The sequence below is a fragment of the Caenorhabditis briggsae genome, assembly GCF_000004555.2.
Source record: "Caenorhabditis briggsae complete genome, chrX, whole genome shotgun sequence".
Classification (NCBI taxonomy): Eukaryota; Metazoa; Nematoda; class Chromadorea; order Rhabditida; family Rhabditidae; genus Caenorhabditis; species Caenorhabditis briggsae.
In genome coordinates this window covers 9,122,090-9,139,441 of record NC_013491.2, presented here as the reverse complement: position 1 = coordinate 9,139,441, position 17,352 = coordinate 9,122,090, and the positions used below count along the sequence as shown (strand labels likewise).

At 38.3% G+C, this 17,352-nt stretch overlaps 3 protein-coding genes and 1 non-coding gene across 4 annotated transcripts; all 4 read right to left on the bottom strand.

Moving 5' to 3' along the window:
* Positions 1-360: 360 nt before the first annotated feature.
* Positions 361-2,184, bottom strand: CBG14326 (the record flags this gene model as incomplete). Its single annotated transcript, XM_002644411.1, has 7 exons — positions 361-970; positions 1,017-1,181; positions 1,227-1,337; positions 1,386-1,589; positions 1,636-1,800; positions 1,846-1,968; positions 2,018-2,184. The coding sequence occupies 7 exons, from the start codon at positions 2,182-2,184 to the stop codon at positions 361-363; spliced, it is 1,545 nt and encodes a 514-aa protein (XP_002644457.1).
* Positions 2,185-4,311: 2,127 nt separating this feature from the next.
* CBG14325 lies at positions 4,312-7,687 on the bottom strand (the record flags this gene model as incomplete). Its single annotated transcript, XM_002644410.1, has 10 exons — positions 4,312-4,493; positions 4,545-4,767; positions 4,811-4,933; positions 4,978-5,089; positions 5,133-5,531; positions 5,577-5,729; positions 6,479-6,790; positions 6,836-6,974; positions 7,382-7,460; positions 7,508-7,687. Coding segments are annotated over 10 exons (1,902 nt in total), but the record flags the coding sequence as incomplete, so codon positions are not given.
* A 5,455-nt stretch (positions 7,688-13,142) lies between these two features.
* CBG14323 lies at positions 13,143-14,540 on the bottom strand (the record flags this gene model as incomplete). Its single annotated transcript, XM_045239542.1, has 4 exons — positions 13,143-13,172; positions 13,253-13,313; positions 14,323-14,425; positions 14,474-14,540. 4 exons carry the CDS (start codon positions 14,538-14,540, stop codon positions 13,143-13,145), a joined length of 261 nt encoding a protein of 86 aa, XP_045095393.1.
* A 2,516-nt stretch (positions 14,541-17,056) lies between these two features.
* CBG28293 lies at positions 17,057-17,128 on the bottom strand. Its single transcript has one exon. It is a non-coding gene (tRNA).
* Between the last annotated feature and the right edge of the window lie 224 nt (positions 17,129-17,352).

Below are 17,352 nucleotides of genomic sequence, written 5' to 3'. Positions count from 1 at the left end.
GAAAGATAGAAATAAGAGAAAGCATCAATATGAATCTGACAAAGAGGAAACGAACAACCGAAAACTGCGTTTATTCTGTTTGGTGCATTTTTAATTGGCGCAAAATCAATGAAATGAGAACGCACACAACAATGAAAAATAAGGAAAATTTACAATATAAAATGAAAAAAAAAACAAAAATTTAAAACAAGATCTTCAAAACAAAAAAATGGGAGTTAGAAAAATGAGAACCAAGAGAAAGCTAGTCAAAATGGTAAAAGATGTGATTACAAATCATGTGAGAAGGAACAAGAAGGAATAAAACAAAGAGGGATAGCAAAGAACACATTATTCCAATCAGTTGTAGAATCCGGTGTCAATCTACTTATCGGCTGACGATGCAATGGAATCCGACGACGTCGCTTTTGATTCAATTTCTTTGGTTTTCACGCGCTTTCCATTATCCGTAGTTGCACTGTGATGTCTTTTCTGGGTTCGTATGGACGAAGCTGATTTCGCAATTTGTGGAAGTCCCTGTTGAACGGAATCCGACGAAGTCGCTTCTGATTCTATCTTTTCGGTTTTCACATGCTTTCCATTATCCGTAGTTGCACTGTGATGCCTTTTCTGGGCTCGTGTGGACAAAGCTGATTTAGAAATTTGTGGAAATCCCGGGTACACCCCCTTCTGATTATCCAGCTCCTCATAATTGATGCGTCCATTAAATGCTCCTTGACTGACATCTACTCCGAAATCAATGTAATCGTCTACTTCCTGTTTTATCGGCTGCTCCACTACTTCCTGCTTTGGCTCTTTCAGAAACGAAATATCTTCAGTTGGTTCTTTTTTGACTTTTGCATCAGTTACTTCTTGCTTTGGTTCAATTAAAATATTTGCAACTGGTTTCTCCTTGACTTTCTGACAATTTGGACCTGGATTCTCATATTCGATGTCTTGCTGTTCTTGTTCTTTTTCTCGGGCCATGCTGTCGCTGAAAAAAAACTGCTGATAGAACCTCACAGTTAAATGAAACGTACTCATTCACACGTTTCGTAAATGGACTATTCAGAGAGAGGACTCCATGAAAGTATTTCACATCACGGTGGTGGTCAGAAAACCGAACAACGTTTCCATTTTCTGTGGAAAAACGACTGATTCTTTTTCTTTCGTCCTGTTCGATTTTGAACTTTGCGTCTTTCAGCCTGCAAAATTTTTTCATTGGCCGACTATTGTTAAAACCTACTTACAGTTTCACAAATCCATCACTGACTGGTTGACTGAAAATAAAGACCAGCTGTAACTTCTCCATCAATGAATATCCTTCCAATCGCTCAATTCTTCCGAGTTTATCTCGTACACTGAAGTTTGAGAATAATTGTTCTTAATATGAAGATGAACCCACTTACCTGCTTCTCATACAATTCAAACTTCGAGGCGAAAATTCCTTCAATGCTTCCTTGCACCATTTACTCAGACTTTCTGGCTTTTCGTATATGCCGATTCTATCAGAAATGTATCTGATGACATTCCTAGCAGCGGAAACTTCTGAACTTGGGTTTTCATTTGCCACGTCCTGCTGACCTTGTTCCTTCTTTCTTGACATCCTTTTGCTAAAAAAGGTTGATTATAAAATCTCATAATTGAAATCAAACGTACTTTTTAACTCTTCTCGGCTGTGAATTATGCAGACATTGATCGCCTTGAAAATATTTCAAACCCTGGTTGTGTTCGGAAAATGGAACGATCCTTTTATCTTCTGTGCAGAAACGACTGATTCTCTTTCTTCCGTCCTGTTCGATTTCGAACTTTGCGTTTTTCAGCCTGCAAAATGTTATTATTGATTTTCTAGTCTCATAACAAACTCACGTTTGCACAAATTCGTCGCTGACTGGACGACTAAAAATAAACGCCAACTGCAATTTCTCTATTAACGAATATCCTTCGAAGTTTTCGACTTTGTTGAGCTTCCTTCCAATTTGATGGGCCATACTGAAATTTCAAAAATTACGAAGTTACTATTTATGAAAACGACTGCTACCTTCTTGCATTGCGTCTCAACGTTCTGCGTCTCGAAGACCAAGCATATCTGCAGGAAGGCATTTCTTTCATAGCCTTTTCGGCCCATTTAGACAAATATTCGGGCTTGTTGCAATCGGCAATTCTGTCGGAAATGAATCGGATAACATCCGACAAATCCGCAGTCATTTTTTCCCCTGAAAATTATTTTAGTGTAGTCCGGGCCTTTGCCGGGCATTTGCGGGCCCTGCCATAACTTCTTTCAGAATCAATATTTTCGAAGAAACTAAATCAGATATGATAGAGCTCCACGAGTATTACAAAACGGTATTATTTGGAAAACTGTATCTTATCAATGAACAAAGTTACAGATCATAAAGTGGCTTTTCTCGCAGGGCCCGGCAGCCGGGGCGGGCCTGTTTTTTTTTGCTCCTTTTGCTCTGTAACTTTGTTCATAGATAAGATACAGTTTTCCAAATAATACCGTTTTGTAGTACTTGTAGAGCTCTATCATATCTGATTTAGTTGGTTCGAAAATATAGATTCTGAAAGAAGTTATGGCAGGGCCCGCGAAGGCACGGCAAAGGCCCAGATTACAAGTATGTTGAACAGTGAAAAAAAAATACGATAAAAATGATAACATATGATCAAGGAAAGAAGTCGAACGAACCAAAACTGATATTATTGTGTTTGGTGCCTTATTAATTGACGGAAAATCGATAAAATGAAAACGCACACAACAGTCAAAACAACTTTGAGATGACAAAAAAAAACAAAACTTTGAAGCAAAATTTTTGAAACATTTTGGAAGTGGGAACTAAGAAAGATCTGGTTAAAATAAATGATGAGAAATGTGCATATAAATTATGTCAAAACGGGGCACAAAAGATTAAAAACAAAGCGGGTTCTGTCTGTTTTCAAATAGCAGCAGCAAATACGTGTGTGTGTCGTGGCTGTGTTTGCGGTTGTTAGCCTATTCGCCCGTGTACTCCACGAGGACAATCGTATTTTCTTGTAATTCTACGGTATTTTTCATATTAATGCATGCGCCTTTAAATCGTATCTCACAATTTATATGTTTTCGGCCGAAAATTAGATGTTTTATGTTTTTTAAGAGAAACAAATTAAAGTTTGATAAGATTGGGACAAAAATGGACGAGAACTAGCAAAAAATTGATGGAAAAAGCAAAAGTTAAAATAAATGGTGAAGTAAAGGCACATGCATTAATATGAAAAATACCGTAGAATTACAAGAAAATACGATTGTCCTCGTGGAGTACACGGCCGAGTAGACTAACAACCGCAAACACAGCCACGACAAACACATGTATTTGCTGCCGCTATTTGAAAACAAACAGAAATATCGGAAAAACTGTTTTTCGTTTTGCATAATCGAATGGAAAATGAAGATATTATAATGATTGAAAAATGACTAGACACCAAAACAAAGAAAAAGTAAAAAACACCCAATGTTTCGGAAATAAATAATTTCTTCGAGTAAACGGGAATTCAAACAAGTAAGTTTTGTTAGAGTCAAAATGTATGAATATGGAGAACGATGAACGATTGTGTTGAAAAACTCGTCGTCAATGATCTACTTGTTGTCGCGGATTTTTGCGAAATGGCCGTCTGTCTTTGCGGTTTTCTCTATTCTGACGGTTGTTGTAGCGTTTTCTGCAATAATCATCTTTGTGCGGGAAAATCGATAGTTCAGCTACCTGATTGATGCATTTCAGGCAATTAAGCCTAATCAAATGTCAAATGGCCATCGAGTCTTCTTCCCAGCTACACCGGTACTGCTAGTGTCAGTGGACACATTGCACTGGCCTGAAATTAGTTATTTCCCTTGAACTTCAGGCGATTAAGTCTAATTGGAAAGTCAAATGGCCATCGAGTCTTCTTCTCAGCTACACCGGTACTGCTACTGTCAGTGGACACATTGCACTGGCCTGAAATTAGTTATTTTCGATGCATTTCAGGCGATTAAGCCTAATTGGAAGGTCAAATGGCCTGTCTTCTGCCCAGCTACACCGGTACTGCTACTGTCTGCCGTGAGCTTCATTCTGTTTTTTTAGAATACAAGTATCATTCACAGTTACTTTTTTTATCACCCGTTTCTGGCGTCTGTAAATTTAAATTGACTAATCCGTTTAAAAATAGATTGTCAGTTACAATTCAAAGAAACATGATTACTTTGTAATGGACTTTTCTTCTTTGTAGCATTGTTTTGAAAAAATAAGAATTGAAAAATATCAAAGTGGCATAAAAAAGTTTGATTATTGCAGAAAAATGCTGCAGTTTTATATGGTGAAATGATCAACGATGCTCTTTCGTTTCACTCAGCAAAAATCCGGAAAGTTGAATCTCGTGTGGATACGAAGAACGAATTTGTCGAAGAATCTCGTTGTCAATAGTCAAATTGTGATCGCAGATGTCTAACTTGCGCTGAAGCTTGTCTCGATCGTTTTCCAACTTCTTCCGACTTTCCTTGGCCTTGTCTGCAAAATAATTACGACTACGTATGAGATAAAAACATGATTATGACGTACCCAATTGATTCTCAAGACTCAAAAATGTCCCCTTGAGCATCATCAACTCTTGATGAAGAGCATGTTGTGCTTTATCGTTACACAACTCGATTCCTGGACGGAGCCCACGTTGATTTTGACGAGAGAGCGCAACTTGCAATGGTCCACTTTTTTGCTTCAAGCTGAACGAGATTTCTTCAATGGCACCATCGGCATTTTTTATTTCCTTGTCTTTTCCGTTGACCTGAAAAGTGTTTGTTTTATCACACTGCGAGACTTGAAGTAACCTGAGAATGCAGATTGTCCTTCCATTCTTGCCAGTTTCGGACCGAATCCTTCAGAAGAGCCTCCACGGCAATCGCTTCGGTACGCAACTGTGACGCCAATTCTCTAAGCGACTGACACAACTTCTAAAGAGTGAAAAATCTTTTCAGTGGCTTAATGAAGAACAAACCTGTCCAATTTTTCGACTATGTACTCTTGCGCGAGCCGCGTAGTTCAAGTTGTTTCCAGTATTCTCAATCCATTCCGAGTACTCGCTCATACGTTGAAGAGGAGCACCTTCGCTGAAAATATTTTACTTCAAGCAGTTTTTAGAAAAAAGCTTACCGGAAATCCAAGCGATCACCATCTGGAGTTCGAACCACCGTCTTTGTTCCATCAGCTCCAATAGCGACAGACTTGTGATCCAAACTTATCGCTTCTTGCTTCAAAGTCAAATCACGGAGAAGATTCTTCCTAGCTGCCTGGTTCACTTCCAGCTGTCTCTCCACACGCTCTCCAACTTCCTTCATCTGTTTCACAGTCTCTGACATTAACTCCTTCTCCTTATGAAGCTCCATATCAACTCTATCAGAGGTGTGGTCCCCAACTTGAACCTTTTTGCGGCGGACAGCGAGACAACTTTCGTTGCACCGAGTTGCTCGACCAGTGATATCCAAACAGAGTTGTAGACGTCGGTAGCAGCGAAGAAGATCGTCGTGCTCTTCCTTAACATCCGCAAGCTCTCTGAAATTTTCCAATCCGCCAAGAAAACTAAAAATGATATCGAACCTATCAATTTCTCCGCTCCAATATTTCAAATCTTTCACTCGTTGCATCAACTGCTGGGTAGTCTGTCCCTGCATTCTTGTCGCTCGCATGTTGGCTTCCTTGACTGCGAGACGAGCCATTCGCACGATCTCAATTGGATCATCGTACTCAGTTCTCTGAAAATATATTGTCAGCATTCAAATGATTAGCTTTGTGATTGGCTTTGTTGTGTTCAAGAGAGGAAAAAAAAATAATTACCCGTGCCATTTTCGAAAATGTCGAGGAAATTGCGGAAGACGACGCGCCAAAGATTCAGAAGTAGCGACTGACTGAAGTTTTGAGCTGTACTCAAAGGTTTTGGAGCTCGACGAACCACACATCCGGTGCAGGGTCCATAATTGACGTCAATTTCACACTTGAATTCGTTTTGTAACGTACCCCGGATCCTCGAAAATTGGTCATCAATGCGTGAAATATTTTAAGTCTTCATTTCTCCTCAAAAAATGCAACTTTTCCCGTAAAAATGTATAAAATATGTATTGTTATTATTGGAAAAATTGTTCTTCTTCACGAGTAGTACACGGCCGCGCGGACTAGCGACTGCGAGAGGACGCGGAAGTTTCGTGATGGGATGGGATGTCTATCAAGACGGAATCCAAATATATGTTTATTTTTTGCGATTCAAAGAGTAAATTGTGGATTTTAAAATATTTAGATTTCTGGGATTTCAGTAAACAATAGGAATGAGAAAAGAATTTCACAGCAAGAATCGTATCAAATTGTTTTCAGGAGACATGAGAAGAGATGAGAAGCAATCGGGAATTATACAGAGAACCGGGAGAGAATTTCAAGTTAGGGCCGAGTAATTTAGCTGCTGTGGGACCGACGGAAGCGGAGTGGACAATAGTTTCGGTTGGTCGAACCTGAAAATGTTGCAAATTTTCATGAAAAACCCGCCGTATCGGTGCAAAAATCGGTGAAAATCGCCGCTAAAAGCATTTTTCCCCGACTCACGTGGGACACGGACCAATCCACGTCCGTGGATCATTTGCCACTCGTGGTCTTCGTCTCTGTAAGAGACTTCGTTCTGATAGAACATACGATTGAACATTTCTTCGCGATACTGCTGCTGGACAAGTGTGGTCTGCTCACCGATTCGATCTCTGAGCACGTCGAGACGCTGCCGGATGTTGTGAATTCGAACCGATTCGTAGTAGTCGGCGGCTTCCGCTGGGCTGAAAAATGAACATATTGGTTATGAAAAATTACAGAAAAAATACCAAAAGTGTGGTGGCATGATTGGTTGTGGCCCGAAGAACACGACGTCTTCGTCTCCTGGCTGCTTGCGTTGTTGAATGGACCAGAAGACCATCTCATGCATGTTCTGTTCGTAACGAATGTCGTGCTGCGATTCTTGCTCTGCAAAATGCATATTACGGGTATAGCCAAGCTAATTCAAGCGTTTTCGAAAAAAAAAAATCGGATCTGCTCTAATAGAAGCCCACCCTATACGCGCACTTCGATCTCAATCATCTATGTTCTTCTAAGAGATATCAAAAGAATGTCAACTAACAAAATATTGGTGATATTACGATAAATAATTTATCAGTGGAAACGTTTTTGATATTTCTCAAAAGAACCGAGATTATTGAGTTTAAATGTACGTAAGGGGTAAGCTTTTATTTGAGACAATACGGCAGTTTCGGGAAAAAATTTTGTAGCGAAAACTCGATTCCTCAAATTATAAAAAAATAAGTAAAGAACTATCTCAAACTCTGGTTCAACATTCAGCAACCTTGTAATCATACATTTTTTGAAAATTTTACCTGGATGACGTCTCAAATATTCCTCCGCCTTTGCTTTCATTTCGTGATGAATCTCGACCTCCTTCACTTGAGTTCGACACTGGAAACATCTATTTGAACAGCTTCAATTCTAGACTTTTCGGTTACCATTGGGCAATAAGTACAGCTGGCAAGCCAACGTCCACCACAGCCAGCGCAAATTGTGTGGCCGCAGCGAACAAAAATGAATGGTTCGCGGTTGACATGAAAGCATACATTGCACTTCACATCATCCAGTTCCAAGTTGGCCATCATGTGCTCGATTGCCTCCATGATAGATTCTGACAGTCGAAATATTGGGTGAGAGATGAAATGAGTCAGATGGATATACGGATAACAAAGAGAACAGAATTTTCAACATGTGTATAATAAATTGTAGTACAGTACACTGTTTTGTATTTCACATTATAAGAAAATGTAGTGAATTACATAAAGATTGTTATATGCTCCTATATTATGAAACAGAATAAGCTAAGGCTCCAGAAACCACACACGTTGATCCGCTGAGTTTATGAGCTATTGGGCAAGCAGCTCCAATCAAAACCACTCAGTATAATTGAGAACTGGCAGAATATATAGAAAACAACTTATTTCTAGAGGAAGTGGAAAAAGTGAATTCACTCGAAAAGTGCTTTTGAAGTTGTGCATGTTGTTCTTTTTCAAAGACATGCAAAAACGCATTTGGCACTGAGAAGACGGAAAAAACGAAGCACCCCAAACCAATAAATTTGTAGAAGGCGTGTTCATTTGAGGACGACTTCACGACATCCCTCAAATTTTCATTCATTAATGAAAGTGTGGGTTGAATACTTTGTGCACTCCCTGGGAAGGACACAAAATTTCGGAAAAGCCAAATAGACGAAGAGGTTTTAGAGGGACGTTCACAGTTGACTGCGTTTTTTCTGTGCTCACAGGGCGATGTTCGAGAGGCAAAAAGGACAGGATGAAAAAAAAGGAAAAAGGAGAATAAGGGCACATCCACTTCAGAACGTAAGCTGTCTGGTAGTTGAGCACCTTGAATTTTTTTTTCAAAGAAGATGAAGAAGAAGAGAAAAACTGAACTAAGAGAAAACTAAAATTTCTGAATGTTCATGTTTTAAGCAAGATTTTTGGAAAAAAAGCTTTCAGGCCACCGGAAGCCAAGGTTGCAGGAAGACGAAATTATCTGTGGGGTCAAATAACTGAATGTTACTCTGATGGAAGTTTTAGTAAGCAACTAGCATCCCACTCAAGTTCCCAATGCAAGCAAATAATATGCACTGACCATTTGATAGAGACTGATAATAAGACAAACACAGAACCAGTCAATAAGATATACAAATACTTATTTTCAGTTGATTTTCGACTATTTTGACCATTATCAGGAGTTTGGAGCTCGGCTATTAATTTTCTGATCACTTTAAACTGTTTAGATGGCGTAAAACGAACTTAGATTCAAAACTTTGCATTCACAGAAATTGTTTGAAAATTTCTAGTTTTTCAGCAATTTGCCGGTTTTTGAAAGACATCTGTTTCCCTTGGCTTCAGTACAAAAGCGGGCCGAAAAGAAGTTTTTCAGAAATTGGCAAATGTCAAAAATAGGTATTTTCAAAAACTCGGCGAATTCAAAGTTTTTAATCCAGTTTTGTTTTACATCCTCTAAAACTTTTGAACTGATTGGAAACTTGACAGCAAAGCTCTAGACTTTTGAAAATGGTCAAAACGGCAGAAAGTCCAAAGAAAAATTTTCGTGAATATTATTGGACGGTAGTGTATGTTTTCCTCCTCATTTTTTAAAAATCAACTAATGATCAACATTCAGGAAAAACTGCATAATAACAACCATAAAAGAAGGCTAAAAACAAGAAATTTTCCACTAAAAGGCTTCCCTAGATACACTTGTCGAATATGAGTCTGGCTCTTGAAAATCCAAACGCTCATATTACTAAATAAATTATGACCTCATCGACTTCCTGAGAACTATTTCGTCGTTTGCTCTAAGTGAGCAGAACGAGATGAGAGCCTCTGAGCCAGGAGTAGGAGAAAAAAAAAACTTTGAAGGATTATCTAAGAGAAATGTATACCGGGGAGAAAAAAAGAAAAATGATGGAGGAGTCGAGCCGACGTTGCTTCTTGATTAGGACATTGGAGTCTTCTTTCTACGTTGTTTTTCGGAAATCTTCAGGGAAAAGTTATCTAATGGATTTGAGAAAATTGAAAAAAATGGTGAGAAGAATGAGAAAGAAATAGATCTTTGCAAAATGCGAGAATAATGGGAGAGCTTGTTGAGATCGAGAAAAAAAAGAAAAGAGTTCTTTATTCTTCTTCTTCTTCTTCTTCTTCGTCGTGAGAAATATAAATATTGTAGGAACGTATATACTCCTTGCATGCCATTTCTTCCCTTCTCAAATCCATAAATCCTATAAACACTACAAAAGAGGATTCCCAGACATGACGAAAGATGTCGAATTAATATAAAAAGCGGAGAAACGTCAATCGGAAGCGCGGTTGCTGTTTGTCTTCTGAATGTGACTGCAAATTTATGACGGGAAAAATGAAGAAGATTTATTTGAGGACGAAGACGACAATGACGAGAATAAACCTTGTGAGGGTATATTTCTTCTGTCCGGAGCAGCTTTTCATATTTCAAAATAAACCAGCACATCAGATGTCGTATGCCCAACACTAGTTGCATCTTTGAAAACCAAAAATTGGAAGTTCAAGAAAATAACACTGGAAGCAACTAGAAAATAGGCTGTCATGAGAACGCTAAATATCGAAAATAAAAACTCAAAGCAGACAGCCATGTTGTTCTCACAATAATGAATAAACAAACGTCACAATGAAAGTTCTTGAAAATATATTCCGCGCACCTCAGAAAGGATTTGCATACTAAATGTTGGCTCAGCAAACTTGAGAACCTAGTCGGCGGATTTGGCTCTCGAAAGTTTTAGGTGTTCCCACAGAGTGCTTTTCAAGAAAATTTCTGGATTTGGAAGTGTATATGTCAAGAAGTCGGAGCAAAAACTTCAAACGACTGTGTTTAGAAAAAATGGATTTGTTCGATCTCTGGGGATAACAGGTTTTGAAATCAAATAACTGCTACAACGGATTGATAGGGGTCATAAACGTGATAAGGCAACATTATTTTTATGAAAAATCGTTTGCCGGCAACTACCGTGAACGCTATAACTCAACGTCAGTCCTACCTTATAATTCTGAGCCAGTTTATGTCTATTTCTTTAAAAGTTATCAAAAAGTAGTCCTCTGACAAAATCTTTAAATATTATTATAAGAATTTTATCAGTTAACTACTTTTTGATATTTTTCAGAGTAATCGAGTTAAAACAGCTCAAAGTTGACGGTTTGGGTAACGTTTAGTCGACATCTCAGACTCTCCATAATTCGGAAATTGAGTTACTACAACAATTCCCACAAAATTGGGTCGAACACAGAATAACTGAGCTGATTTCAGAACATTTTCAACAAAATTTCTTGAAAATTACTGGCTTTAAGAAGGATTCATGGCTCACATGATACGTAAGCTATAATTATTTTCTATAGAAAATTGATATATGCGTAAAGTTCGAAAAATTGTTGCTTAAAGGAGGTCAGACACCAAAAAAAAATTTTCCTGATATTTTGCATAGAGAACCTCCATGAGGGGTTGAACTCATGACTGGCAGCTCAGGGGTACAGCGCCGCTACCGGCTGAGCTATGAGGGCGCGTAGGCGCCTGACGACCGATGGGCGCGATTTCGTCCCCCGAACTGCCCCCGAAATTTTTGCTGTCTCGCCTCCTTTAAGAATTTCACATGATGTTAGAAAGTTTAAAAAATGATAATAACTTGTTTACATGGTTAAAAATCAAAGCTCACATAGAAACTTTCAATAGAATACCGTAAATGTTTCAACAGAAGCCCATCCTCTATGTGCAATTTGATCTTAATTATCTCTATTTTTGTGAACGACGTCAAAAAGTGGTCAACTCACAAAATGTTTAACATATAAGCAAAAAAGTTTCAGCAGTTAACTAAGCTTCGATGTCTTTTTCAGAATCAAGCTCACACTTAAGCCTGATCTATGATATTCTGATAAATCAAGCTCACACTTAAGCCTGATCTATGATATTCTGATATCCCGAAACATCTCGTCAGCAAAAATCTGCCAGAAACCTTATCAAGAATATAATCACTAATCTTTATATCCTAATCCGACTGCAAATAATGAACTATAGTGGGACTTTCAACAAAATCAATCCTAAATGTCTTGTCGTTTTGAACTCAAAATCAAACGGCACAGCGGGAGTGAAAAGGTGGCTAAATGAACCGAGAAACAACGGGAGAAGGACTTTTGAGCAACAGGGCAATTGTAACACAAAGCATATTGAGAACGCGGGAGACTTTGGGAAAAGAGATAATTGCATCCGGGACCACGAGAGAACATGTTTTGAGGTTTTGACTCGTTCTCAGACGTATCAAATGTCCAAACATATTGTGAGAAACTAGGCCCCCGATTGAGTCCTTATTAAATTTGAGCGTTTGAGATTCGTTTATGTCGTCTGGTGTATAAGAAATTAGGCACCTTTCAATAATTGGGTTTAGCTGAAACACGAGACCGTCCAAATGTGATTCGATGACAAATTCTTCAACCCACAAACATACCAAAATGCTTAAAAACGTCAAAAACATCACAAATTCTTTGAGCTCGTTTGTCTTCTGGTACTTGAGAGAAAGGGATTAAGAAATCTGTGGAAGACTAAAAAAAATGAGAAAGGAAGGAAAAGAAGAACAAGGAAAATGTGCACTTCTTGGTGTCTCCGACTCACGCGTGTCCCACCGGTGTAAGAAGAGAAAAATGGGCTCTCTCTCTCTTGGAGTAAATGAGTGTGTGAGAATAAGAAATTATAATGAACACATTCATATATTGGCCAAAATATTTATTACTCTGAAACGAGAAGGATAGAGAAAATGTGTATGGAAGGGTTCGTTGAAAGGACAAGAAAATGGGACAGAAAATTGATCATATGAACATCGATCCATAGATAAAAATTTAGGAAAAAAAAGATGCAAGGAATGTGGGAGAAGCAGAGAAAAATTGGTGACGTTACCAGGAAAAAGTACGAAAAAATTTCCTCGAGACCTGTTAACCAAATTACAGACGTAAATTTGATTCAATTTGCTTTCCATGTTTTTTTGGTCACAAAGTTTGGTTTTGTTTTTGATAATCTAGAAAATTGTTGGGGTTTGAGAATCCCAGAAAAATAATTGTTTCCCAGAGAACGAAAAATGATTTCAGAGAAAAAAATTATGCGTTTTTTTTCCAAATATGCGTTGTAGGCGTGAAAAGATTCTAATCTCTGACTGAAGCTCACTTTCTAAATTCAAGACAGTCGTTGAAATCTAGAGAGAGAGGACGATTGGTCGCTGGGAACCGCACTACAGAACCGTTAAAAAGCGGAAATGGTAAGGGATATGAGGAGGCAAAACATTTGGAATGAGAGAAGAAATTCAGGAGAAGTGACAGTGGTTTTTTTTGTAATAATGGAGACAAAAATAAAGAAGAATTGACAATGTTTCAGAGAAATGAAGAAATGGAGGAAGGCAACAAATGTAAGGATGGGATGGAAAAATAGATACAAGCGAAATTAGACACCAGGATATTGAATTCATTCCGTTGGTTGGTAAAGGGGGAATGTTGAAACCGGAAATGATACAGAAGCACTCGAATAGGATACCAAACCATAATTGTTCCACCGTACACATCAATCCTCATCGGAATCTCCACCTTTTCCCTTCAAGTTTTAATTTGATAATGATTATTGAATATCAATTCTACGCAAATCATCTTCGACAAATCCCGGCCGCAACTTACCCTGTTGATCTTGTCGTCCAACATACGGAAGAAGTCAGCCTGGCTCGCGCTTTCTACCTCACTGAAAAAAAAACATTTTCTGATTTTCTTTTTTCCCCAAATTTGAAGTTTCCCAACTTTGAAAAAGAATAAGTCCCCCATTTGGGTATAAATCTCTTATGGTGCCGTCTAAGTCTTTTATGGGATCTCAGAAAAAGAGATGAGCCACAGTATACCCCATAAACTTAAAGAGCCAATTCTCGTTTCTCTTTCAGTAAAAACATTTCAACCCGTGGGCGTTTTAAGTCCTCTCCAACGATTATGTGGATCTAAAATTCCATTTTTCCGGTAATTGAATTATTTTTTTCTTGGTCAGACTACAGTAGATGGAAGGGTCATTGCTTTTATGAGCTCCAAAACAAAATTTTTAAAAACGCCTAGTGGAAACGTCGTAAAAATACAGTAGGCTTGTAACAAATTTAATTTCCGAGTTATAAAATTTGGAAAGCAATTATATGGCCATGGAGCTTTATTTGGAGTTGTAGAAGTCAAATTCATTTTCTACGACTACAGTAATTATGAGGTAATATGGGATGACAGATGAGCCATAAACCAGGAATTGATAGTGAAACCGTCGAGCTCAATAATCCCGATTCCTTTGAAAGCTATCGCAAAGTTGTCAACTAATAAATTATTGATCACAGTACCACTAATAATTTTTTAGTTCACAAAATTTAGTTATCGTTCACAGGACTCGAGATAATTGAGCTCAAATTACACGTGTGTGGCGAGCTTTTATTATGACGTTTTGTTAATTTGGAGACGATTTCCTTGTTTCCCGCGAAGGATAAAAGAAAAATACTCAACTATCAAAAATTTCCTTATAATACCAAAAATATCCTGTCAGTTTAAAATTTTCTGATATCTCTTACAATAACGGAGATAATTCAGGCAACTTCGACACTAATCCCTACCAGTACCCTATTTGCGAGAAAATTTTTTTCCGGTTCCTTTTAGCAACCATTCTCGACTACTCTGATTTTCTTCAGAATATTTCGCCTATCTACAGTAATCCCTCATCCCAAACCTACATGATTGGCTTTCCAGCAATTTGTAAGACATTGCCGTTGTTGGCGCTACGAAGCTCCTGAGCTGGTGCCCGGCTAGCTGGAACTGCTTTCTTTACCACTGGCTCTGAAATAGCAATTCACACATTACAGTAACTTTCTACTTCAACTCTACCTCTCTCTTTCTCCATGTTTTTACGGATGTCTTCGGTGGACGATGTGCGAGAGAAGTGACAGCCCATACTGTTAAGCGAGATAAATGCAGAATCACAAATAAAGCTGAAATATATAAATGCCAGACCGATTATACTTTGTCAATTCAATATCTGCAAGAGTTGACAATGACGCAGGAACGGAACTAAGACAACAACAACTTTCGAGCATAATGCGCATGATAAAAAGGCTATGGGAACTTGCAATTTTCTGTGTTTAGGGAGAAAAAAGAGAGAGGAAGCCAGCGATTTACTGACGGAGTGCCTATACTTGACTGAAAAGGAACGTGAGCCTGTGTGACATATTGAAGAGAAGGAAGAGTGAGAAAAATGAATGGAGAATGAGGCGAATGCTCCGTTTAACGGACAATGCACTGATTTGAAAAGGCGATGAGATGACAATTGTTATGGTGATGGTGGCAAAGAAGAAGTATAAAGGGAAGAATATTACCTCCTATTCATGTGAGAGTGAAACCATCGAAGAAAAGTGCGGCTAATTACGAACGTTGTTGGATACATCTTCTCTTTTGTGCGGGATGTTTTCAATGGGAAGTGTTCAAAAAATCACTCGACACCATTTCAGTTTTTTAGAACTAGAAAGTGAACCCCCTTCCCAACGCCTCTATTGACTCCTAAAGTATCATAGAAAAGTCAAAAGAAAAAAAAAGACCCAGTGCCACTTGAGAAATCACGTCATGAAACGAGGATGATCGCGTCGTCCATTTTTAATTACGAACCCACGCCAAAAGACACAGTGAAGATCTATTGAATCAGAAAAAAAAGCGGACCTGCTCCGTACCAACTAGGTCAAATGATACTGGTCAATGGATTCTGAAGGCGTCAGGAAAATCTAAGTGGGTGATTTTTTTCCCTGGGAGTGCTTAAAATGAGAAGTTCGTGAAACGGAAATTGGCGTCTTCTCAATTCCTTTTCTTTTTTTGGAATCAAAAAGAGAAACAGAAAAGAGAACCAGCAAAAAAAGAAGGTGGGTGCATAAAAAAATTGTGGACGCCGAAACTCTAACCATGTTTTTGCATTCTTCCTTCTTCGAGCTTTGAGGAAGAACGCCCCACCCACATTTTGGAAGATTGAAAAGGCAAAGAAGAAGAGAAATTGAACCGAGGCAGCAGAAATGAGAAGTGAATGGTTTCAAAAAAAAGAAAGAAAAGTGGGCGGAGTTTAGCGGATGGCAAGGCACGATCGAGACGATTAGCTCCGATTAGAGTTGTCAAAAAACCGCATAAATTGGAGAAGGGAGGAGCCGGCATACGGTAGATAATTTGCCATGAGAGCACAAAGAACTTTTCGCAGAATGGTTTTCACGTGACTCGAAATTTTCTAAGTTTCAGGGTTAGAAAAAAAATCAAAATACCTAAGGTCAGCTTTCAACTTGACACCAACGGCAAAATTTGATCTGACACTTATGAATAAATTTTCTATCTCCGATTACTTTTTTCACTTCCTTGCTTATTATTTTCCCAAGAAAAAAAATATACATATAAGAAAATACTAGACTCATTCTAAAAAGAAAAGACAATAAAAAGACCTCCGAAAAAGAGAGGAAAAGAAAAAACAAGAGACTCGAAGAGCAGTTCAGGAACTTTGAAGCGGGCCAGAGAATTGAGCTATTGAGCCACATTGCTCACCCGTCTCGGAGAACAAAAAAACACGTGGTCCCCTGGATTATTACCGTCTTCCTTCCTAGGAAATGCTCATAAATCTTTTAGAGGGAAAAAAGTTTTCGAAGAAGAGTTTCTGGGGCATATGAGATGCCTACAAAAGCGATAAAAGAAGAGTTGGCGAAAAAAAGTTGGCAATCTGGCTAATTGGAATTGAAAGCTTACACACGTACACGCCCACGTCATCCAGGTTGTGCTCTCATGCACTTCCCTTCGAAAACTTTTTTCTTCCAACTTATTTTGTGCACTTCCGTATATCCGGGGCGGAAAAGGAAGAAGGAGGATCGCGTTGAATTCGAATCGAAATACAAATCGGTTCAAAAATAGAAAAGCCAGATTCGAAATAGATTTTTTTTATCTTTGCTAAAATCTGAAAAAGAAAGATCAACTATTGCAAACCAAGATTTTTTTGAAAATTCCGGGATAGGTTGAGAACAGCCTCGCAATTAAAAGTTTAGAACCCGCTGGCCAGTTTTAGACAAGTTGTATCAGTTTCAATACAAAAAATCACGTTTTCAATGCAAAAACAGACATTTTCAAAAACGAATTTTCTCGACTTCTGGGATGTTTCGAGACATGAAATTTTTTGTTATTCCTAAAATTCGATGAGATTTCAGTTTTCAGACATTTCCTCAAAAACATATCTTTAGAAATTTCCAAGTAAATCTCCTATTAAAAGGTCGAAAAGTTCGAAAAATTAAAAGAGAAAAAAATTCAAAAAAAAGTCTTTGAAAGTTGATTTTTTGCCCTGAAAACGAAGTGTTTGGTGCTTCAACTCATACCACTGAAACTGGCGAGCAAAGTCTAAAATATTTAGAAGTGTCTAAACAAGCTATGTTTAATATATCCTGTTACAGAAAAAAAATCTGCGTTCGGGGGGAATCGAAACCCCGTCGAATGCTTGGAAGGCATCCATGCTGACCATTACACCACGAACGCGGTTGAGAAAAAAATCACAAGGTTTCGTATTTGATTTGCAATCCCCACCATTCGTCACCACTCATCAACTTGGTTTGTTTAGCAGGGGGAGGAGAGAGACCAGAAAGGCATAGACAAATGTTTTTGGTCTGCTACACTTTAGTAGGTTATGAACTTTGTTTTTGTTCTGCGCAAGAGATGGAGATCATTTTGAAACTATTTGTTCTTCAATTTATAGTTGTTTA